The sequence below is a fragment of the Micromys minutus genome (genome assembly GCF_963924665.1).
Source record: "Micromys minutus genome assembly, chromosome: 16".
Lineage (NCBI taxonomy): Eukaryota > Metazoa > Chordata > Mammalia > Rodentia > Muridae > Micromys > Micromys minutus.
In genome coordinates this window covers 6,585,123-6,611,194 of record NC_137985.1, presented here as the reverse complement: position 1 = coordinate 6,611,194, position 26,072 = coordinate 6,585,123, and the positions used below count along the sequence as shown (strand labels likewise).

Here is a 26,072-nt window from a genome sequence, read left to right as displayed (position 1 = left end):
ACCCACTCTCAAAATCCTATTTTCTAGGTTCAAGCAAGCAATGTAATAGCCTCTGGCCTTCCTCTTTATCTTTGCTTCACTGAAACAAACTGCACCCAGGCATACGAAGCTTTGTGTCTCAGCTCAGGACTCAGGAGATTTTTCTTGTTGCAGGAGAAATGGGAGTGGGGGCTTGTGCTGGCAGCCAGGAGTCTGGCATCGACCTGCACAGTTCACTCCCGCCATCTAAGGGATACTGTTCAGCACAGAGATGCAGTCTCCCTAGAAAAGAAGCCTTCAGATCCTCCTTAGAATACTTTATCATTTTATGGTCAGTTGAGTAATCTACACTGGTACTTATATAGGATGACAAAAATGTAAAGAAATAGAAAATGAACTAGTGAAGTCCTTTCCTTAATTTAAAAATATTTATTTTTATAAATGGGTTTATTTTATATTTGAGATTATAATGTAATTACAACATATCTCCCTTTCTTTTCCTTCCTGACAACTTTCCCACATGCCCTTCAGTACTCTTCTTCAAATTTATGATCTTTTTTTCTACTAATGGTTATTGTGTGTATATGTACATGATTATGTTTGTATCCCTGAATATAATCTTTTCAGACTGATCAAGGCTACTTGTATGCATGTTTCCAGAGCTTACTGTTTGGCATGAGTTCTTCTTAATGGTTGATAGAGATATATGATGGAAAAATATGTTAGATAAATAGTGACAGATGATATTTGTAAGTGATAGATAGATGAATATATAGATGATAAATGTATGATAGACATGAAATGAGATATTTGGTTGATAGATGATTGATAAATTGTAGGTAGAGGTTATACAGAAAGAAGATACATAAAAGACAGATGATAGATGACTGGTAAAATGAGGTATATAGACAGAGGATAGAAAGATGGTAGATTGATCGCAATCTCTTACCCAGAAGAAGAACACTAGGCTCATGGATCTCAGTTTTTAAGAAATGAACGAGAACAGTCTTTTATATACTTAAACAGCATCTCGGATATAAAGAAAACAGTCAAAATCAGGAGCCAAATCAGCAAAATAAAATACTCATTAAAAACAGTAAGATATGCAGTTGAACTACTAAATATTTTTACATTTTTTATTATCTCACATTTATAAATGTTTTGCCTGCATGTATGTCTGTGTGTCACATGTGTGCCTAGTACCCAAAAAGGCTAAGAAAGAACATTTATATGCCCTAGAACTAGAATGTAAAATGTTTCCAAGCTGCTATGGAGGTTTTGGGAACTGAAGCTGGGTTCTCTGGAATAGAGCCAGTGCTCTTAACCACTGGCCCAATACTGCTAGATATATAAACTGCTGCTTCCAAGTAAAACCTAAGAAATAATCTCAGGATGCAGAGTAAATGTGCAAGAAAATTGTGCCTTCAAAACACAGAGGAGACAGCAGATGTGAAGGACAAAAGAATTTGGGTTTGTGAACACAGAGCCGCAGAGAATATACAATGCTTGCAGCAAAACAAATACCTGAAAACATGCACAAAACCTCAAATCTCAAACACTAAACAACAACAACAAAATTGTTATTTCTGCTTAACACTAGTAAAGCTGCATGTCACATATTTTAAATAAGAAATAATATTTTAACATAATAAATGACAAAAGATCAAAATTATGAAATTCAAAACCATTAAAAGCAGCTAAGGAAACCGTCTCCCATGCAGCTTACATGTACAAAAAGCAAGATTTAAATAAAACCTTGTGGCTTCAAAGGCACAGTCTGCCTTGAGCTTGTAGCAATATGAAATTTTCTTATGTTTATACATTTCTGTTGGTAACAAAAAATAGTTCAAATTCTTTGAAAAGTAATGGGACATTTCTGTATTAGAAGGCTTAATTTTGTCCTAACTTTTAAGCCTATAATCCCCCTTTCTGGGATCTAGTCTAGGGAATTAGGATAGTATGCTACAAAGGAATCTGCTATGAGCTAACCACAACTATACTTTAATCAAAAGCTGACATTAGTGGCAGTGAGGAGCTCCTCAGTGTTTCGAGCATCTGCCACACAAACATAAGGATTGGAATTCAGATCCCCAGAACATAGTGGGCTACCCATCTGTAAATCCAGTTCTGAAAGGTAGAGAAAGGATCCAACCAAGTGAGCAAAAGAGATTGCCCAGATGACTGAGACTGGGTTCAAGTAAAAAAGCCTGCCTCAATGAATTTTTAGATTTCTGTCTGGGGACTTTAAAGTATGAGATGACAGAAATTTTTCTGTCATAATGAGTTTAGCAGCACAAGCATTTGTTAGTTTATTTTGGAAGACTTGGAGAGCCTTTGTATCTGGGAAACCCCCTCTCAAAGAGACACAGGGGCAGCAATTAATGCAAAAACAAGAGGTTTACTAATCCAGTGCACTGGAGTGGTCTACATGCAGAAGAAAGTCAACCCGGAAAGGCTGTTACAAGAAGTTTTTATACTTTTTAGGGGTGCAGGTTACCTTAGCAGGTTATATAATTTAAATTTATTGGGTAAGCATATTGACTTGTAAATCTGTTGTTCAATGAGCATATGTGTCAGGACTGTAACTGGGACTTTCCAGGGGGTCAGATGATTATCTGTCAGCACATTTTATGATTCTCCTGAGATTTACTCAAGGAAGTCCCTTAGGCCAAGGCAGGGTGGACCACTGGGCCATTGTTTCTGCAAGGATGGGGAGAAGAGGGAGAATTTAAGGGATGTGTAAGTTGGGGAAGCCAAGGGTAGAAAATTTCCCACTTCAACTTCCTCAACTTGAGATGTTTGATTGCATACTCCAAATATTAAACATACATTCAATCTTTAGAAATACCAAATGTGTACTTTTACAAAACCTACAATTTGCTTAACTTGATCATTCAGCTATATCAAAATATACTTAATTATATTTAAAACAATGTAACTGGTTAAGAGACATTGAGGTAGAAGCCAAGAAGCCAGATGCATTACTGGAAAAGAAAAATGAGTATTCATTCAACTGGCAACTTCTCAGCCAACTTTGTAGCTTGAAAATAACTTGGACATTTTCTTCTCTTCAAATATTCTCAGAGTCTAAGAAAGACAAGCTAGTCATTGGAATTGGGAAGAGTGGGGCCAGCAGTGTATGAAATCGCGAATGGGGACTTCCTATTTTAGAAAACTACTTTTCTGAAGTTCACTCACTGGATTGTGTTCTCTTCCAATTCTGTGGGAAGACTGGTCGAAACAAAGAGATTATTTTACTAGCCCTCCTTTATATATAAATTAGAGGTCTCTACATATATGTCAGCCAGGGCTCAATTTAGGAAGAACTGAAAACTCTCCTTTAAGCAAGGTGCATTGTATGAAATTGGTTAGCAAAATTGAGACAGTTCATGCAGTGTGATTTTTCACGAGAGGCTTTCAGGATCCAATACGAGAAAAACAAAACACAAGGCTGATGATTTTAAAAGCAGGAAGCAAACCCTCAAGGATTAAAAGTACAGCCCTTGTTATAGATGGGGCACTGGAGTTACTCCAGTGTGCTGGGGAAGCAGCCATCCTCACAGCCAGAACAAAGAACTCTGCTACTTCTTGGTCCCCACCAAACCAGGGCCTAGGCAACAAGACCTGTGGTAAAGTGGCTGAGAGGGAAAAGAGAAAAAAAAAAACTACATTCCTTTGTTTGCTGGCAAAAGACCAGAAAGGGTAATGCTTCACTTCTGTTCACTTCTGGCTTCAAAACACATTTACCTGCTTCCTGGTGGTCAGACCCAAAGCCTGAGAGCACAGATTGAAAGAGAGCCTAAGAAAAGAAGGGAGTGGCTCTACATCCACAAAGAAAAGCGCAACACTGGAGGGTAGCCGTGAGAACTCACAGTGAATCCTCTGTCTATTCCGCATCTGAACAGACCCAGTCAAGAGTTGTGGCCAAAAGCCTCAGTCTGACAAGGAAAGTGTATGGTCACTATGAAGGATTACATGTAAGAAACACACTGCAGCCATACACACAAGTTTAAATATGACCTTCCTTCACAGTCTTTCTAGGTGACCGCTCTGTTCCCAGTAGTTTTAGGACTGCAGGGCCTTTAGGAGGTGGCGCCTCACTGGAGAAAACAGGTCACAGAGGGCCTTGGTGTTTTATAGCTCTGGCCTATTTCAGTTTCCTCTCTACTTTCTAACTACCTGAGGTAACGTGACTAGATGCTGCTAGCAGCAGCTAGCATGCCTTTCCTTCCATACTGACCTGTTGAAGGTGTAAGTTTTGAAGCTTAATAAACCTTCCCCTACTTAACAGGTATTTAACACAACAAGAAGAGAAGTTACACACTCTATCTCCAAAGAGGCAAATCAAAGGAGCCCTCCTCAGTCAGTCTTGGCATGAAAGTTTGTTACATCACTAATACATTCTATTAGAAAATATACATACTGCTGTTTTACAGACAAGGAGAAGCAACAATACTTCATATTGAAAACAACACAAGGAAAACAGGGATGCACTATGGTGACAGATCCATAGTCAAAGCTCTGCCTGTAGCAGGAAGAGCAGATCTTGGCTCCCAATAAGCAATGTAATGTTGGGTGGGTGTGGTGGCCCCCCAGGAATTCCAGCTTCTGAAAGCTAAGACAGCAGACTCCCAGATCCTAAGTTGGCTAGGGAGACAAGTTACTTGATGAGCTCGGTATTTGATTGTTAAACCTTGCGTCAAAGAGTAAAAAGGAATCAAAGACTATTCTTCCACATACATGCAAACATGCCTTCAGACAGCCACACACACCTCACACATGCACGTGAAAAAAGAAAAGGACCAGGGAAAGCTGCAGTGGCATTTTGTGACTGTCTTCTTCCTCTTCTTGTGCTTCTCCCCTTAGCCAGCAACTAGTCTGACTCAGGTCCCCTAGGCACCATAGTAGAACACATGTTCCTTACTGAGATCAGAGCCTTTAAGGCTTCCTACGCCATATCTACCTGAGACATGCTGGGAAAAAAGCCACTAACAGAGGGTAAGACCCGAGGAGAGCATCACAGGAGAACATAATGTAACAAAGGAGTAGGTGGACCAGAATCTCATCTTTGTGGAAAGATAAATGATCTTCAAGCAAACTGAATCTCCAACAGCAGCAGTCCGCCCCTTTCATACCTAGCTTGGTTTCAGTCCATTTAACCCACTCCAAGGTATCATGGGTATTCTGACTCCTCTTTGTTTAACTAAAGCAAGCTGTTGTAATTTACCTTCATTTAGTATTTCCAAAGGCCTGTTTTCCAGATAATTTCTCCTTTGTTTCCCGGTAAATTGTTCTGCTAACCCGAGGGAGGAAAAGCATTTCCATACTGTCTTGATCATTCTTTCATAATTTAGTCCACGAAAAGCGAAATCAAGGCAGCTTAGGGCTGTGAATTGAGGGGTTCGGTGGCAATTTCTTCCAGGATTTGATCTCGAGCAACATGGGGGATGTGGGCGGGCGATGAGCAGGAGGGAAATAGGAGTATGCCAGGGAGTCACAATCCCAGACATTTTAAAATTAGTTTGTCTTGTGGTAATGTGTTGACAGATTGGTTACTGGAAAGATACGGAGCCAGAAGACTCGGCAGAAACAGTCAGAACCAGAGGGAATGAGTCATTCGTCATGTTGACAGGATTGGAAGGGGACACACTCTATCACCTTACTGTCAGGGCTTACAATGGAGCCGGATATGGGCCACCCAGCAGGGAAGTGAGCGCCACCACAAAGAGGCACCGTAAGTGACCTGGGCTATTATTTGTCTGAAAGCCACATGATCAGTAGTCAAGCAAGGTATATAAAAAGTAGAGTCAAAAGAGAGTCTTGTTTCAGTTCTCAGATCTGAATTCCAAAACCAGCTCAAACTAATTTCGCATTCCCAGTCTGTAAAGGTTATCGTCCTGAGAAACAAGGCTAAGCGATTTTGACACAGAAGGGAGATAAAAGGATTCAAGTTCAAAAGCTCCGTGGAGTAGCTATTAAAATGACACTCCTAGAGCAAAAGCCTCCTCCTCTGATTCCTGCTGGAGGGAAGCCTAGGGCACCAGCCAACTACCAGACACATGGAAGACAGAAATTCTCAGAACTGAAAGGAAGAAGTGCTTTTTGGACCAGCGGTTTACTCGCCTGTTTTTATCTTGCAGCCCCTAGCGAGCCACCAGGCAACCTCCGGTGGGAGCAGCAGGGTTCTCAAGTTTCCCTCGGCTGGGAGCCAGTCAGACCGCTAGCCAACGAGTCTGAAGTCATGGGTTACAAGGTTAGTGTCTGTTCCTTCTTGGAACAAAACAGATCTTACAGCTGTCACTGTGATGGGGTGGAGGGGGCCTGAATGGGACATCAAGAATCCATCAAGGATTGTCTGCTAAGCCTTCCGTTTTCTTGAATAGGTGTGTGTGTCGCAGGTTGAGTCTTTTTTCCTCTTACCCTTAGTGTCCATTTTCTTATTACCCATCTCATTGATTCTTTCTGTCCCCTAGACCAGTAGCTCTCAATCTTCCTAATGCTGACCGTTTAGTACAATTTCTCCTGCTGTGACAGTCCCTGCCCTATCACAAAACTATTTTTTTTTTGTTTTTACTTCATTACTATAACTTTGCTACTGTTGTAAATCATAACATAAATATTTGGAAAGCAGAATATCTAATATGTGACCTCTGAGAAAAGGTCACATATTACCCTCAAAGGGGTCATGACACACTGGTTGAGAACCATCAACTTAAATGATGCTACTTCTAGTTTATTCTCATATATACATTTACTTTTTTTTTATCTCTGTCTATATTTTTGTGTAGGAGAATCTATGACACACACGGGAAACAAATATGATGGAGTTGGCTTCACTTGCTTAACACGATTTGTTCCAGTGCCTCCGTTTTCCTGCAAATGATATAGAGAAAAGAAAATTCCAATGCATGCATTTTTCTTATCCTGTACTGTGATGTTGAACACCAAAACTGTTTCCATAATTTATCTATCTTGGACAGACTGCAGTCATTTTTGATATCCAATTATCTCTGAGATGTCTTAACTTAGAAACATACTTTTGGCAAATAGGTATCAGACAACTGGATTATGTGGAAGAGTTTTCGATTGGACTGTGTCTGTGTCTTAGAGGAAGTACTTGCCTGTCATGTGAGAGGCAACAGTAAAACTCAGCTCCAAAACCATAAGGCATCTGAAAAAAAGAGAGGGGGGAGGGAACAAGACCCTGAATTCAGTGTGAATGCAAAAGACATCCCTGTAGCACCTGAAAGATGTTGTTTGAGTAAACTTTGTTGGCAGGTGACAAAGCTTGGACTTCTAAGACTGAATAGAATGATTTTCTATTAAAAAAGCAAAACAAACAGACAAACAAACAAACACCAAAAGAATATAGTTCTGGGACACCCATTAAATAGGAAGGATTCCATAGAGACACCAAGCTACAAATGAGGCATTCCACAGGTATCTTGCCTTTGGTTTATAGGAGATCTGGGGGTGAAAACCTCTACACTGCCTGGCAAACAACTTAATTTAAAAATATATGCAGCCCATGGGTTTATGTATCTTAATTTCTAACTTCTGTTTCAGATCATCAGAGTTTAACATTGAGTTCTGTGCAGAATTATCAGTTGAATATTATTTATAATAGGCTTGAAAATGTCTTTATCATGTCAACATTTAGGCTGACAACCATTATGATTTTGGATTTCAACCGGAAATACTGACATAATATTTTGTGCATAAAGCAGTAGAAGTCTGAAACTTACAACACACACAGTGACAAATACAATAGATATCCATATATATTCATAGATGGGTGTATGTAAAGCCATTTTCTACAAATAAAAGAAACAAAAACTTACAGTGTTTCTTAACTGCAACTAATATTGGTCACAGACAGTCTCACACTGTAACTTACATATATTCAGATCTGACTCTAATACTCAGACATATAGTATTTCATCTTCTGAGACATATAGAATTTCATCTTTCTCATCTTCCCCTAAGAGACCACATTCTTTGAACTTGTCCATCAAAAACAGTACTTTAAGAATGCTGACATACAAGTAAAGAACAACCCCAACAACATAAGAAGCAGACAAATAACTTTGCAAACTGGATCAACAATGTAGAGTGATGAATCATGGCTACCTAGATGGTGGGTGCCTTAAGTGCCCCTCCAGGGAGCCTGAGTTCTACAGGGCAAAAGAAACTATGTTAGGTTGGGTGTACAGTTCCCTAAGGATTCTAGTTTCATCTCGTTTCTGTGGCTATTATACAATACCCAACAGAAGTGACTTAAAGAAAAGAGCGAGTCTGGAGCTCACAATTCTACTGTATAGGAGAGGGCAAAGCGGAAACTTGAACCACCACATGCACACTTAAAAACAGAGAAGATATATTTGTGGATCCCTCCTGTTTGCTTTGCTTCAGGTACATTGTTTTGCTTTTTTAAAATACTTCAGAAATAGGAATCCCTGCCTAAAGAATGGTAGAGCCCAGAATCAGTTGGCTCTTTCAAGATCAATTAACAACCAGGAAAATCCCCTATCAACATGTCCACAGGGAAGCTCGAACTGGATAATTACTTATTGAGACTCTCTTCCCAGGTGATTCAGGGTTGTGTCAAAGTAGCAATTAAGTCAAGCAGCATGGCCACAACACTCAAATCTCTTTGCTACCATTTCAACCAGTGTGTCTGTATTTGTTCTACCCTTATACTTTATACAGCATGATGAATCTCCCAGCAATGTGGAAGACAATCTTGAAGACAAGAACACTCTTCCTTAACACCCTTAGAAGAGGTAGATAATTCCAACCCAGCCAGGAACATCTAACACAATTATCCATCTGTGGCTAGTAAAAACATTTGTTTTTTTCAGCATGACTTTCCCATGTGTTGTGATATGACAGACAAATATCATTGGCTCCTAAGTCAGACATACTTCAGTTCAAATCTAACTTGCATAATTTTGAGTAATTTTCTTAAATCTCCCTACACTATTCAGTGCGCATAGTGCAGGGTTCTCCTGACACAGGCACCATGAAACAGGAATGTAGCAGGAAACAGTAAGTAAGAACTTAAAGAGATGTAACCTAGAGAACACACACCTGGAACATGGCTCTGACGAATGACTCAGTCATGGCAAGGCTCTCCATGCAAACATAAGTGGTACTGAGACGTTATGGGGATCAATAACTTCTGTGTGATTCTAGCTGTATTCCAGGAAGTATGTAGCAAAGCCCAAAGTGATGACAGTGTTTTGATATACCACTTCTCCATAAGCATGGAAGATATACAAAGTAGAACACATTAGAGTTTATCTTTCTGTGGTATCATGGGATGCCACTCTAAACTTAAACCAGAATTTGGTTCTGGTATTCTTGGGAAATTAAAGGTAAAGTTATCTTAGTACTTAAGAAAATTGAGAAAGGGTACTTTTGATCTTAGAAATGTTCTCTTTTCTTCCCAGAAAGAGCTCTACTCAGAGTAGACTCAGGCTGTCTGAATGAGTTCAGGGCAAGAGCCTCAGACTATGAACCAGAATACAAATATTTACTACTTTCTGACTATGCTTAGAAAATCTATTTTTCTAGATTAAAGTCCCCTTTACTATATATTTCGGTCTCTATCTTCTAAACTGATTGATAGCTAAGAAGAGTAGTTATTAATTAGTTGCAAAATTTACTAATTACAAATGGCCCATCAATATACATTGAGATTTTCTTTTGCTTTCAAAATTTAGTAAAAAACTAAGGCCTTGTATTACATGAGAGCCATGTACACTGAGATTTCTTTTACATGTGATAAAATCTGAACACTCATGCCCATATTTATTTCTTCAGAGACTTTATGGGTCAAAGGACATGGCACCCTATGGCTTTGACTCTCTACGTTTTTATAGTCTTTCATTTTTTACCTGTTAAACAGTTTAAAGACTCACAGAATAGTATACCTACTTCAATAAAGCACATGCTGTCATTATACCATCTACATTTGATTACATTCAGTATCCTTTATGATAAATCCTTTTTAAAACATAAAATAGAAATAGCTCAAACATATATAGATACTTTTGCAGAAATGTTGTGGATCTGGGTGCACTGCTTAGGTTCCTGTTGTAAAAATAATCATGATCAACAGCATCTTGCTGATGAACGTGTTTCTCTGACTTACACTTGCACATCATAGTCAATCAGGGATGGGAACCAGGGTGGGGGTCAGAAAAGAAAGCTGGAGTCAGGAACTGAAGCAGATCCACAGAAGTGTGCTGTGTTCCTTGTGGCTTGCTTGCTCAGCTCCCATTGTGTACAATCCAGGACTGCCTACCAACCATCAAACAAGGAAATGCCCGCATAGACATGCCTATGGGACACTTTGATAGAGTTACCCTTTCGACTGAGGTTCTCTACTCAACTGTAGCTTGTGTCAAGTTGACAAAACAACAAAAACAGCAAAAACAAACAATAGGCACAGTGTGTGAGGGAGAAGAAAATGCCCACCAATGCCTGAAAATTGCTCATTGGGAAGTGATGACCTGCAAAGTCTTTTCAGCTACTCTACAGCCAAGTGTACTTGCACTATTAAACTGGTTGTGTTTACTTTTGGAAGCATAGTCTTGTTAAGCACCCTATAATGACATATCTGTGCCTTGTAATAAGACTCTTGATACTCAAACGTCAACCTTCCAAGTCTGGGATACAAGCATTTAACACTGTGCTCAGAGAGTCAACTACCTGTGTTTGGTGTTGCTTTGCCTATCTTCTTATACCTAGTGCTGTAGAACACTTTATCTCCAACATTGGTCCTACCAACTTCTCCCAAGATGCAAAGCTGAGGAGAAAGTTTCTATCTGACATGATGTCTACTTCTCCTGGGCATCTATAGGCATCATCATGTTTTTATTATATATTCTTAACACTCTGTTATCACTAGAATAACCATTTCTTTTTAACAATAATAGTACCAGGTCAGCAAAATGGTGTAGCAGTAAAGAGGTTAGTGGCCAAGACTGTCTACCCTAGTTTTATCCATGGAACCCACATTGTAGAAGGAAAGAACCAACTTTTGCAAGTTGTTTCTGAGCTCTATGCATGAACCATATAAATAAATAAATAAATAAATAAATAAATAAATAAATAAACAAAATCATTTTTAAAACAACAGCAACACTAAAATTTTACTGAAATCATTTATTTGGATAATCTAATACTATTGTTTATTTTTTAAAATAAAATTTGAAACTCTAATTGACGTTACAGTAGACAATTCCTTTTCTGAATAAAGACACCATCAGTATAACTGCCAGTATAGAAGAGACCAGTTTGTTGCCTCCTAGTGTCAGTAACTGGCTTTTCCAGGTCTTAATGACTCTTTGGGCTTTTTAAAAAAGCTTATTCCTTTTTTAAGTCAGGGCTTTCAACTATGCTGAAATGCTGTGAAGACTGAAGAATTACCATTAGTTTAGTTGATGTTTTAGTTGGGAAAAGTCATAAGTGATATATGTTGCTTCTTTCTACATACTGATAAAAGCCACTAGTCTCAGCTTTCTGCAACTACTAACGGTTTTTTTATTATATTTTTGCCATTTCCCCCTTCTGTTCCTAACTCTCGACTGATCCACAAACTTTCTGCCACCTTTGTATTTTATAGCAATGTGAGATGTGCATTACTGACTATGTTTTTTTTTGTCATAAAAATTGTAATTTACTGAACCACATTAACAGTGTCTTTTGAAACACTCTTCTGCTAGTCCTTAACAATTTATGGAAGTTTGCTTTCCAATTATCACATGTAGGCGATGGGATTGTAATTCATGACTGCATAGCAGTCAAAATAAGAGTCATAGATTTTCATAAATTTGTAAATTTTTAAGCCCAAAGAAACTCCTGTTGTCACCCTCCAGAATTCAGCGCCCTTCTCTGTGTCAAACGCCCTCCACTATAGCAATGCTGCCTTTTCTTCTGCTGTGATTTGTCAGTTCCTAATGTTAGAGTTGATCAGGAAGCTAGGCACCCACTCTGTGATGAGTATTCAAGCATAGTGCTGCATCAGGTAAAGATCTAGAAATGCACACATCATTTTTTACCTCTCTTCAAGTATGGAATCTTTTTGCAGAAAGCCTTTAAGTGCATATAACTATAGAGCATTAGATATACAGCCATTTTCTTATAGACTCAGCTGTAATTTTTAATGCAAGAATGGATGAAATGTGTTTTACCAGAAGTAAAGAGAGGATCATGTTACTTCACACATACTGCTTTGGGGCTGGGTGCAGGAGCATATGCATTAATTTCAGAACCTGGAGGAGGAGGCATGCAGGTCTCTGAGTTCAAGACCACCTTAGATTACATAATAAGTCCTGGTCAAGAAAGTGTGACCCTGTTTCAAAACACAAAGCAATCACAAAATGCTGCTTTTGGAGCTGAGAGATAACTCAGTCAATAAAGTGTCACACAAACATGGGGGCTTCGGTTTGATTCTGAGTCACAGAAAAAGCCAAGCACCTGAGGAGATGGAGACAAGATCCCTGGGCCTTGATGGTCAGCCAACCCATCTGCACGTGTGAGGTTATAGTTCCAGTAAATTACTATGTCTCAAAAAAGATGGCTGATGGATGGCTCTTGGACAATAATACCTCACATTGTCCTCTTGCTTTTACACTCATATGCACACAAACCTGCACATTTCATCCCATCCAAAATTCTTATTTTTCTAGGGTTTACTTTATTCCATGCAAGTTAGTTCAAGCTCAAAACATGTTTCCAATATGAACTTGTGTGTATGTGTTTGTGTGTATGCAAACGCATATGATTTATCTTGCGTTAAAGAACATGACATTTAAACAATGTTCCATAGGCAGTCAACAATGGTGGTGATAGAGGTGACTTTCTCTTATCTTGTGTGTACCAGACCCCACGTTTGATTTCCATCATGCACTTTTGCCTTTTTTGATCTCCCGAGAAAATCGTGAAATAATGGGTATTATTTCTACAAATAAAAGAGTAGATTTAGGTTAGAAAAAGGTCAGTAATTTACCCAGTCAGGTAGGTTGGGAGATTGGTTTGGTTTGGTTTCAAGAAGATTGTTTAAAATTCATATTTGCATAATGACCAAGCCACTGCTATTCCCATTAGTTGAGGCAACAATAACACCAATAATTATGAAAATGTTTAAAAAATGAGAATGAATAAAAATGCACTTAGTGTATCTTAAGTGCTGCTGTTTGGCGATTATACATCTCCCACTGTAATAGACTAGTATTGGAGGCAAAAGCATAAGAGAAGCACAGCATAGTGAATAGTTGGAAAGTGCCCAATGAATGAACCTTCTAAGACAATTCCCCTCCTAATTAGCCACAGCCTTAATGAAGAATATCACTGCCTGTGTGCCTCAGTTATGTGAACAACAGGACAACATTGTGCCCAGATTTGTGATTTTGTTTTCTATCCAAGCATGCTGAATTGTGCAGGTGTGGGCACTTGTCAAAAGTGAGTTAACTCTGTAACCCCCTGTCATCCAAACACAATTAGATCAATACACAAATCTCTGCTAAAGTTTTAAAAAAGGAGCAAAATTCTGATGGTCATTTAGTAGAGTGTTTTATTCTAAAGGTTTAGCAACTTTCTCTGTATACTTTTCCATTTGACAACCTTCCTTGTCATCCTGTGCTGTATCTGCAAGTTCATACTGCCTTCTTTACATGTCCCTGATTGTACTCTAAATGTGCTACTGATTTCAGAGGAGCTTCCAGGAGCATCAGACCTTCAGTTCCTGTGCTAGGTTTCCATGGGCAGGATTTGACTTTCACTCATGACTCTGGTTACCTACCTCTGTAATCTAGTTCTCCTGATTTTCATTTGTTCTATCCACTGAGTGGATACCATGGCTTATTATTTCACCAGGTTTTTGTTGTTGTTGTTAATCATCTCTTAAATCTGGAAATCCCAATCTGGTAAACTCAGTATTTATTTGTAGACATTTTTGTTATTGTTTTTTGGTAGAGTCATTGTAGTTCAGGATGGCCTTGAACTAAGGACAATCTTGCTTCCATACTCACTCAAATACTAGGATTACACACCCTTTCAGCTTATCTTCAGACAGAGCATAGGCATTTTCTCTTCTTCCCTTGAACCTCACCGGACCACATTCTCTTTCTCCATTTCCTTTGCCCCTATATATACTTCTACACAGTGTGCTACACTTCTAGCACATTTGCTCGTGGGCCAAAGCCATGGAGTCCTGCACCTAACTCAGAGCAATGTGTAGTAGGCAGTGAAGAAACATTTCCAATGCCAACAGAATAACAAATTATTCAACCCTATGTTGTTGCCCACAGGTTTTTTATAGGCAAGAGGGTCACAGCAAAGGCCAAGTTATTGAGACACAGAAACCTCAAGCTGTAGTGCCCCTCCCTGAGGCTGGAGTCTACATTATTGAAGTTCGAGCTTACAGTGAAGGAGGGGATGGAACAGCTAGCTCCCAAATCAGGGTACCTTCATATTCAGGTAAGTGGGACAAAGCAGGCTCAATTTGGTAGACTTTACTGATGCTGGAGGTCCTAAATCTTGACATTGAATGATGGCAAAATTCAGAAAATTTTGACATATTTTTCTTCTTTGAATTCCACGTCATTCTGCAATTAGCATAAATGACATCTACAACCTAGAAAGCAGGTGATGTTTTCATCAGAATAAACTTCATATAAAGATCTTTGTCTAGCCTGGGCTAAGTAGTAACTCGCCACTTGGCCTTTGAAAGTTATGTTTAGACTGAAAATGTGTGTGTTTAATATACCTGCTTCTCTGCTAGCATGGTTGTCCCATGAAATGAAAGGGAACTTAATGAGAAGTCCTTTTAAATTCAAAACCATATTTATAGATTTCTAAACCAATGACAAATTGCAGTCTTCATCACTATTAGCACATAATAAGTACTTGTATAATGATTTATTGATCAGCAATTTCAAATGAGAAGGGCATGCCTAGTGATGCCACAGAAGGTTCTATGAGTCTGCATGTGTGCACACACATGCTCATGAGTACATAGGCACATGTACATGTAGAGGCCCAAGGTTGATGTTTAGTGTCTTTCTCTATTGCTCTCTGTCTTAGTCATGTTCTGTTGCTGTGAAGAGACACAATGACGATGACAACTCTTTCATTGGGGCTTTCATTGGGGCTGCCTTACAGCTCTTGAGACTTAGTTCATTATCATCATGGCAGGGAGCATGGAAGCATGAAGGCCAACACAGTGCTGGAGAATTAGTGGAGAATTATACATCCAAATCCACAGGTAGAAGAGAGAGAGAGAGAAAGAGAGAGAGAGAGAGAGAGAGAGAGAGAGAGAGAGAGAGAGAGGGATTGGGTGTGGCTTGGCACCTTGAAACATCAAAGTTCATGGCAAGTGATATAGTCTCCCAACAAGACTATACCTATTCCAATGAGGCCACACCTCTTAACCCTTTCAAATTGTGCAACTCCCTGATAACCAAGCATTCAAATCTATGAGTCTGTGAGAACCATTCTTCTTCAAACCATCTCACTCTTTAACTTTTCTTTGTGTTGTTGAAGATTTTCCTATCTGTATATGAAGTATTTATCACACCCTGCTTCTATTCCCCCCTTTCCAGTTCTTCCTTAGCTCATGCTATCTCCAGTTTTTCCATCCCAAATTTCGGTGCCCTTTTTTAAACCCACTGAGTCCAGTCAGTGTTGCAATGATGTGCAGGGGTGTGGGACTATCTACTGTAGTATGGGGCTACATCCCAGAAGAATATTGACTCTTCCTCAGTCAAACCATTGCAGAAGATGATAAGCAAAGTTGGAAAAGCTAAACTGCTAATAACTATTTGAATATAATAAGTATATCCCAGACATGATAGTGTTGTTGCTTACATGAGCTACACATTCTACTGAGGGCAGGATCTCTCACTTTACCCAGAGTTTGCTGGATTAGCCAGCCTGGCCCATCAGCAATTCCCACACAGTTCCTGACTCAGTACCCACAGCCTCCACTTCTATAGCAGCACAGACGAAAACCCACAAACGTATCTCACCATGCCAAGCTTTCTGTAGTGTAATAGAGATCCAAACTTAGTATCCCATACTGCTGCCAAGCCAGTGGACCATTTCCCCGTCCAATACAGTATCTTTTGAGTTCCAAATTTCATTAGGTTGAGTCTGAGAGGTTCATTTTTACTCAAACACGGAGGCTATTGAGTCATTTGAATAAGGTGAGCTACAAGTTAGGGAGTACTTATACAGACTTTAATTTTTCTTTCATATTTTAATTAACTTGTAATATCTATAAAAATAGCAAGTTTTATGTTGTAGCTAATAGCCATTTAGGCAATTAGCAATTCCTAAACTTCAATAAATCTCATCATTTTATTTAATTTAGCCCCATAAAACCCAATGGAGGCATGGTTTCATTCTAGATTATCGAAACCAAAAACTTTGGATGTTGAAAAGCCTTACTCATGTAAAAGAGAGAGATGGCATCCCTGCCAGGCGCACTGTACTGTCCATGGCTGCTGGTGGGTGCTTGGTTTTCACCTTCTTTATTTGGCTGTGTTAAGATAATATATCTAATTAGTAAACTTCATTCAGCATCATTGAAGTTGACTTCACAAGACCACCATGGACACTGGGCATGCTCTACTTATTTCAGGCCATGCTACTCCATCCAGGTGTGTCATTGAACTTACGTTTCTTATCATGACTCATATATGGCCATGCATTGTACAGTCAGTGCATTTTGCACAAAATGAAATTACTCAAAATGATTCAATATTCTAATGACTATTACTATTGCATCAGTGATACAAATTGACAAAGAAATGAAGACTGTTTTGCATGCATGGATGCTTGCATATCTGGTTTATCAGCAAAATGATTCTTTTGCTCTGAAGTATGTGGGGAATACATTTAAAATCTATGTCTTTTATGGAGAAAAAAAGATCTTCAGATGTCACTCTGCTCATTTGCCACAAATAAACCTCAACAGAACAATTCTCTCTAGGGATTATTTTAAAATCCTTATTCTAAAAGTTTTAACAAAGATTCAGTCTGTGATGATCTTTGTCTATGAAATATAATCTAGAATCACTTAAAAAATAGGTTTAATGAAGAATTGTCCACATTAGGTTGTCCTATCGGCATTTCTGTGGGAAATTGTCAAGACTGTAGTAACTGATGTGGGAAGACGGAGCCTGTTGGACATCATATCATATTCTAGCAGGGGATCCCAGACTGTATAGAATAGAAAGGTGATGATTCGTAGGCAGGCACGCATGCACTCACCTCTCTCCACTCCTTACTGCACATGTGCAATGACCAGTTATTTCAAGCTCCTACCACCTTGACTTGTCTGCAACTGGAAACTGTAATAAAGACTTGTTCATTTTCCTCTCTTAATTTGACTTTTGCCTGAGTTATCTCATCATAGCCACAAGAAAGGAAACTAAGTCATTCTTTTGAGAGACAAAATCTAGGAAGCATCCAGACCTACAAATAGTCAACTCAGTACTTTAATCACATATATTATCTTTTATTTTCTTTATACTTTTTCTTTTAGGTTATAATAAAATTACATTTCTCTCCTGCCTTTCTTCCCTCCATACACTATATACTCCTCCTTTTGTTCACTGAAATTATGAGCTCTTTTTTCATTAACTGTTAATCAGTACTTCTTCTCACTTGCAACAGGATGACCATGCTATATTAAAACATAAGAATATATAAAGAATGAGAAAGTATGTATTAAAGGTTTATTACCATGCTTGGCATATAGGATGTGGTCACATGAGTCACTCTGATATTTTAGAATACTTCTAGTTTAAGAGCTATTTCTGAAGTTACTGTCAAAAATGGCTCTTAATTTACTGCCATATGACATTTCAAACCCCTTCAGACTAATCAACTCAAACCAGTTAACTCATTTCATTCATCCGCATGTGCTGATCTGATCTCCTGAAAGAACTCCTACTAAGTGTACAAATCATGGATGCAAGATTACCCCATTTTTTACCAACACTGGAAAGATATAGCACTTAGGTTACTCTGCTGAAATCATCGAACAACATGGATATAATAAATAAAAGGTTTTATTAAATTTTATTATTTGTGAAATATTATAATTCACATTTTTATCATACTTTTATTAATTATCTTTGTTCCAGTTTTTGAACCATTTAAGCTCTACAACAACAATTTCATTACCATCCCTTACCCTTAAAATACATCCTACCTGTGCACCAGTAATAAACATCAGCCATTCCATTGTCAGGCTTGTTTGTTAAAAGTTGTTTGGCTTTTCAATATATTTTTTCAGATAGAATTCTACTTCCTTGTGAAGGCAAAGACCTCAGACAGTGATTTATTCCATAACAGAACAATGCCATGGGACAGAGGACCAATCCTGCGGCCCATCATTTCTAAGAGTGTTTCTTTGACAACTGGCTTCATTGGAGGCTTCTCTTTTGTTCACAGGTGGGAAAATCACGAGTGCTCAGTCAACCCTGCACTCTGTCTCCAAGTGGTCCTCAGTAACTCTGCTCTTGGCTTTGATGCTTCCTTCCAGTTCCTGGTGAGAGCTGCTCATGCAGTGTGCTTTTCTTTGCTTTAGCTTGAGAAAGCGGCAGCAGACAGAGCGCAGGATGAATGGAGACGGGGTCCTGAGAAAAGCTTTGAGCACACAGGACTACGGACGGTGCATTCTCAGGAGTTTGGGGGGAGAATACGAGTTACCCATCAGGTTTCTCTTTGGATTTTGTAAATGCAAAGGACAGTTCTTGGTCCAATAAAATATGCAGATTGTATGTAATGAAATTTTGTAAGCAAAGGTAATTTCTGTCAGATGTATTCATAATTTTTTAATATGTTGGGATTTGATTTTCTAGTTAATGACTCTGAGTGTCAGCCACCCATTGCTGAGGCCTCCATAACCTGCTCAGAATCAAATACAAACCCGAGAAGGAAGTTTGTTACCGAGACTCTGTGTCTAGTGTTTCCCAACCTTCCCATTAGGTCACTGCTTTGATACCAAACCAACAGGAAATACTTCAGTTATTGGAGTCCGTGATAAGGGAAATACATAAAAGAATTCTAAGAACTATTGTATGACTAAATAGAAAAATAGCAAGATTTTTTAATAGGCCATTCTATATGTGCCCATGTAGTAAGGTATTAAGGTAGGGAATTTTCATTAGTGGAAGTTGAATAGAGAGTAAGTTCAAACTGAGTTATTGTTTCCCATGGAGGAATATGTGACCTAACAGCAAGTACAGTCCATGTTTAATGTCAAAAGATAGTTCAACATCACGAAAATAGTGACCACTAAAAAGCGCAACAGCATGAAGCCAGGGGTGCAAAGAGCATGGGACAGGGATGCCCCACTTCTCTGCCTGCTGTCAAAAAAGATGCAGAACTGAGCGAAAGTCTTCCAGTTGCAAGTGATTGTCTGGAAAAGGAAAGCTGGCAGACGAGGTAATGAAGCAAATTATTCAAACAAAAACATCTGAGTTCTAGACACATATTTATTATATGCCACTTACAAATGCTTCCCAGCCACTGTAGTGAAGGAGTCTGTTAGGTTCAATGTTGTTCTCAAAGCTGCGCAGTGGAGACATAGCATTGCCACAGGGGTTCAGCTAGTCTAGCCAAGGTCTGCTGTGCTGGATTCCATGGAATTTTCAGAGACAACTTCCACTGACTAGTTTGAGGATTCAGATTAGACCTAAGAGATAATTTATGGAAAGCTAAGTGAGATTGTCCTGCTTTCTGAGTTTGTGAAAAGACACAGAGCACAAGGACACCTCAGGGTGGATATCACACCTATGAAGAATCCAGAAATGATACTGAGGGCAGCCTAATTTTTCAGAAAAAAGAATCTGAAGATGCTGGGTAAATGAGCAATGCTCATATGAGGACAAATGGTAGATTCTATTGCTTTGCCTTTATATGATTTGAGCCAATAACTTTACTGGCATCTTTAATAACGAACAAAATAAAAATACCGAGTTAAGTAAATGACAATTGGGAGATTCCTGAATATCCCAAAGGGTTTTCAGGGTACAATGTAACTATCTGTCAGTTATTCACATTCTCCTTAGACAGAATTGTACCCCAGACAGCTCTAAGTGAAGGAGAGTCAATATAAAAAGATGATGTTAGTCAACTGATTGTCACAATAAATACTAACACACTGACTATTCAAGTCTATGAATAATCAAACCACGTGGCCTTTCTCATGTGCCTCCAGGGGAGTAGGAGAGGCTGAAGTTCACCAATAAGAAACAAAACATGAGCTTCCCAAGACATGATGTCACCTGCAGAAAGAAATAATGCATCTGAAAAAAAAATCTGTAGAATGATATTTTTAAGAGAGTATGTTTTTCATATTTGGTAAATTGAGACTTTTTTTTCATTTATTATTGATGCTTTCATTTAGATTACCCAAAGAATTTTAAAAATCAACTTCATAACTAAATTCTTCAAAAAAAAAAAAAAAAAAAAAAACCCAGAAAAACAAAAATGTCACAATATGGCAAATTCTAATTAACACTCCCAAATCACTGCCTGAATATCCACATATAGAATTTCTGATGTCATATTCTCACAGAATTCATCTCAGAGATGCCAGGTGTTTTTACTCAATATGCACAAAATATGTATTTTGCATCATGAACCTATTTACAATAAAGCAAGTTTTCACTGTATCTGTATTTCTGTATCCCACCCTTGTTATTTTGTAGCAAACAGACAACATTCCTATCAAGGAACATTACTTTGCAGCAACAGTACTGTGAAAGCTTTTTCTCTGGTGAAATGGTAACCACACAGTCTTAAATCACTGCAGAGACTGTATTTTTCTACAATACTCACTGAACCATAAGAAAACAGCTCTCCTTATCATGAGACATTTCATGACAGCAAATGTGTTCATATGTAATGGAAGGTACTATGGACTCTGTCAAGCCGTTAAGTTTGTTGTATACAATCTGTATATATATGATCTATAATGGTATATATCATGTGGAAGGCACAGTAAGATAAGAGTTCTGTGTACTGTTCTTGTAACAATAGACCTTTTTAATAAATAATTCCATTTTTATTGACTTTTATCTTCTCTCCTGTCAGCTACATAAACGTTAGTATGTCAAACAGGGCACAGAATAGTCATGATTATCACGATAGCTTCATGTAAAAAATGCTTGTTAAAACTTTACACGCTATTATTTTGGGTTAAAAAATCTCCATAAGATCTAAGTAGATGACTCAGCAGGTAGAAATGCCCGCCACCAAGGTTAGAAGAGCATTTACTTTCTTCATGCTGTCCTCAAACCTTCACACATATCTACCTATACAAAGGTAAATCAAAAAGAAATTTAATGCTCTACATAGATATCTTACCTAACCCCAACTTGAACGTCTATAGCGATGGCAAAAGAAGAATCAAGAGACAAGTATAAATAAGTCAGATTTGGGATTGAATTTATGAGCTGTTGTTTCTCAAGGCAGTAGACTCAATGGAATCAAGACACATGCTAACGGTATTCTTTAGCTTTTTGGTTTCCAAGAGGCAGTCACACTGGACTGGGTAAAACTGCCACACACTAACATTCATGGGCTTTTACAGGCTTTCTCAGCACCATTGGTTCACCTCTTCTCACTAGCAATGAGAGTGTGATCATTCACTTGTAGATATTTCTCTACTACCTAACTCTAGGCTCATGCAAAGGAGTTGACACTATATCCACTTTGAGAGTGCCTAGAAGGATACAGAGTATGTAACAAGTGAATAATACTTTCAATCATTGGCTTAAGACTGCTTGGAGAACAGGCTTTCCTCATCTGGGTGGTTGTCAAATAACCCTATCTATATCCCAATGTACCCAACTCAGCAGCTCAGAGATGAGAAAGACAATTTTAAATATTCTTGGACACAAATTAGTAAAAGTCTACTAAGGAAACTTTGGTAATACCTCACAACTTTCTACATGGATTTGTTCTCTGATACAACGACAGTGATTAGAGAAAAGAGGAGGAGGCAGAAGTAGATGAAAGTGAAGAAGGAGGGCGGGGAGGAAGAAATTAACACAGAAGAAATAAGGAAATTATAAAAGTTTAAGATTACTGCTCAATAGTGTTTGCCTATTGTGAACACAACCTCAGGTTTTATCCCTAGCATAAGAACAGTGGGAGAAACAAGAACAGAAATTATCAGATATTGGAGCTACATGGCAAAATGCTCATGAAACTGTAACATCACTGATAGATACAGAGATTGGTGATACATCAAGACAGGAGAGGAAAGAAGGGGAAGGGAGGAAAAGGGAAGAGAGGGGAGAGAGAAAAGGAGATGAGAGAGAAGAGAAGGTGTCGCTTCCATCTCTGACCAGCAGAAAAAGAGCGACTATGACACAGTGTTCTTAAAGTAGTTTATTCTGGAACCTTACGGCATGCTCATGAAAATTTTTCTGTCCCCCGTCTGTCTCGATTTCTGAATCACTAGTTTCTCTTTCTGTTTCTCCATTTAGTTTCCCTTTCGGTTTCTCTATTTCAATTTCCCCTGCCTCCAAGCACAGTCCCATTGTCCTGATCTCCTGTCATGGGTGCACCTGCGCAGCTCGCACAGTGGGAGTGGCTGTTCTCGGGGGCAGGAAGAAGTCAGGTGCTAGTCACAAGACCAGGCTGGAGTCCCAAGCATTATCTTGGGACTGCCGCTATACCCGCTCTCCACATCTTCCCCCTCTTTATAATTTTGGCTGAGAGAATGTCTGCCTTAGGTTGCCCCCTGTGGCAGTGCCCCTTACCTGTCATTGGGAGAACAAACTTCATTGGTTCGATCTCTGGCTTAGGTTGGTGACACGCCCAGGTAGTCTTACCCATCACTGACTACTTCTCTAGCATGCCAAGCCACACGTGAGGAGACTGCCCAGTCTCCACCACTGCAAAAGCCTGTATCATTAAGGCTTGAGTTTTGTGCTATTGAAATTTTAAATGGCACATGTACCAGAACGCCAGGACACCTATGAGGACCAAGCAAAGGACTAGCTAGTCTAGCCCATTCTTTTATCCTTCAGGTGGTGGTAGTGATCCAAAATCCCTTTTAGGCCTAAATAAGGTCATAGCTGAGGGGGCCTGTACAGGCCAGGGAACAAACTGAGAAACAGAAATCTCAAATCTCACACACACATTCAAATGAAAGCTTGCATAACCCTAACCCCCTCTCAAATACCATACTTAAGGCAGATAAATCTGTGCAACTACCATTAACACCACACAGCAACCATACATTAAAGGGATTCCTGGCAATTACTTGAGCAGGACTTTGGTATATCCAATTATAAAATGATAATCATCTGAAAACATAACAATCTTGGAAACACTGATAGGAGATCGCAGATCTTCAATTTTCACCACCGGGAGCATCAGCAGCATTAGGCTCATCTACAGGGTCATTGCTCTGCTCGGACCCTGCTTGGACCATTCTGGTCAGGGGACCCACAGTGGTTGTCAATGTTCCTGAAGAAACACAAAAACAGACCCTCTCACCCAAACCAACACTGGATCGGGACCCTGCCATTTTCCAGTCAGGACATCTTTCCACATAACCAGGCCTTTGGGAGAAACATCAGGATTGGCGTGACGCTCAGCAGCGACCCGCCCATGCTTGTCTTCATTTAAAAAATTTAAGGTAAAGAGAGCAATAGCCAGTCTCTCCCTAGGGGAAGAACCTGCAGAGGCAATTCCCCCCTTTTGTTTAACTAGATACTCTTTGAGGGTGCGGTGAACACACTCAATGATTCCTTGTCCTTGAGGATTATAGGGCAATCCATGAGTTACTCAAATATCCATTATTTTGCAGAAGGACACAAAAGAAGCAGAAGTATAGGCAGGCCCATTATCTGTTTTTAGTTCTTTGGGCTGCCCCTGACCGCTCCATGCTTCAAAACAATGTGCAATTACATGACGTGCCTTTCCCCAGTATGTAGAGATGCAAAAGTGATTCCAGAGGCTGTATCAATAGAAACATGGAGATATTTTAATTTTCTAAATTTATGGAAATGTGTGATGTCCATTTGCCACAGGTGTAGAGGGCACAACCCACATGGGTTAACCCCAAACCCAATCTGGGGTAGCATAGGGGCACACTTTTGACACCCTTTTACAATATCCTGTGCCTCATTGAGCGTGATCTTAAAGCATGAGGACAGGGTCTTGGAATTAACATCAAACTATGAATAAAATTCTTGAGCCAATGAAAAAGGTGATGTATTGAAAAAAATCAAGCAAGCCCTAGGCTTTATCTGCAATATCATTTTTCCCGGCTAGGGGAACAGGTAAGTTAGTATGGGTTGTGACTCATCCCGGTGTTTTAAGGCCGCAGTCTGGATGCCCTGCTCTACCAGTTGTAATGCAGCTCGGGCAGCACCAGTGAGTTGTTTGGGAGAATCAAGAGCAGAATCACCTGGCAGAATATCATAGAGTGGTTGCAGCTGTCTGTTGGTCAGAGATAAATAGGGTTGAACCCATTGAATATCTCCTAATAATTTTTGAAAATCATTTAGCATTTTTAACTTATCAGTATGAATTTGGATTTTTTGGGGGAGTCACTGAATCCATAGTTATCTGATGATTTTTGAAAAGTAAATTATCTTTATGAATTTTCTGTGACACAGTCTGGTTAGGAAGACTGAATAACCCAATTATTTGGCAAGTAAACATTGAGGGTTTTAAGTTTCAGCCTCCTGCCATTGAGGCAGCAGTAAAATAATAAAAGACCATCAGCCATTCTCTGAGGCAAAGGTTTTCAAACACACCCATTGTCTCAAGGGGCTCTTCAAAACCACAAACAGATGAGCCAGATGCAAAGGAATAATATGGAAATGATCTTTGAAAATCTATGATATCTCTTTGGAATGGCAACTGAAGCAATAAACCAGGCTGTAAATTCCACAGCCTCAACCCTTCACAAAGCTGAAGCAATTCTTACCTGTTCGATTTTTACTTAATGTGGCCAGCTTGCAATTGCTTTTGCACTAGCTATTGAGTGACCAATTTTTTTTAAGCTGATTAACCCATATAGGGACATCACATATTAAAATAATTTTATCTGAATGGTGTGCAGACTTGCCAATTAAAAATATTTTAGATCAGTTTTTCCTTTTTTAGGCGTAACTGTAGTGAGCTCTGATTTAGTTTTGATTTTGCTTTTTTAGACCTTGATTAGGCAGGTAACCACAGTTAAACATTTGTTGTATAACATAGTTACCCAGTCTATATAAAAGGACTCCCATAAGGCTTACTCAGATCTTTCAGCTTTTATAGCTTGCACCCAATATAAGCAACTGAAAGGCCAAATCTTCTTCCAGTAGGAAGAGCCTGCATTTCCATTTTTACCAAAAACATTTTAACATTAGCAGCTCCGAACACTTTTTCAGACATATTAATTAGCCTATCAACAAACTCTTGAAAAAGTTTAGAAAGTAAACTTAACCCCTAAACAATCTAGTCTCTCCAAAATCAGCAGATAGTGTGCATCAGAGCACATTAGCTTCACGCTACGAAGTTTGGCTGCTAGTTTCCCGCACACAAACACACTACAGTGCAGCAATACTGTCTTAAATCTTATTTTATTACATATAATATAACCCAATTTAGAGGTATTTTAGAAACCTGTTTCCCTGGCGTGGTTTATGCCACATGTTGTTGTTTAGAGTGACTTTAACCAAGTTACTAGTTTTAAACAAATTTTTTTGTTACTATTATTGCAATTTTTGAATCATACCCAATTACTTATAAGCAAATAATTTACCACCAAGACATGCAGAGCATATTTATACCTTTTAAAACCAGTCTTAAGCAGACATGAAGTAACCACATATCTTATATATTTAAACTAGATAAATTTTTTGCTTTTTTTATATGTAATTTTGAGAGATGGGAACTTTGTCACCTGTTGAGCTCCACAAACACAGATTTTTCTAGGAGAAGCAATGGAACAGCTCCAGGTGAATAAGCTGCCTGCACCCTTTTCTAGGAGCAGCCTAGAAATCAGCTTCCAGCAGGTCTTCAACTGAGCTAAACTATTAACTTTAGGTGTAGGG

The 26,072-nt window shown here is 38.9% G+C and overlaps 1 protein-coding gene across 2 annotated transcripts in view; it reads left to right on the top strand.

The window, feature by feature from the left end:
- CNTN5 (contactin 5) overlaps positions 1 to 18,571 on the top strand; it is a gene marked incomplete at its 5' end in the record, with an annotated part of 653,203 nt that extends 634,632 nt beyond the window's left edge. For both annotated transcript variants that reach the window (XM_080930109.1, XM_080930108.1), the window contains 4 exons: positions 5,527 to 5,713; positions 6,120 to 6,232; positions 14,298 to 14,466; positions 18,451 to 18,571. In XM_080930109.1, coding sequence (XP_080786235.1) covers positions 5,527 to 5,713; positions 6,120 to 6,232; positions 14,298 to 14,466; positions 18,451 to 18,551 — 570 coding nt within the window. In that variant the 3' untranslated portion in view covers positions 18,552 to 18,571. The remainder of the gene's footprint in view (positions 1 to 5,526; positions 5,714 to 6,119; positions 6,233 to 14,297; positions 14,467 to 18,450) is intronic.
- Between the last annotated feature and the right edge of the window lie 7,501 nt (positions 18,572 to 26,072).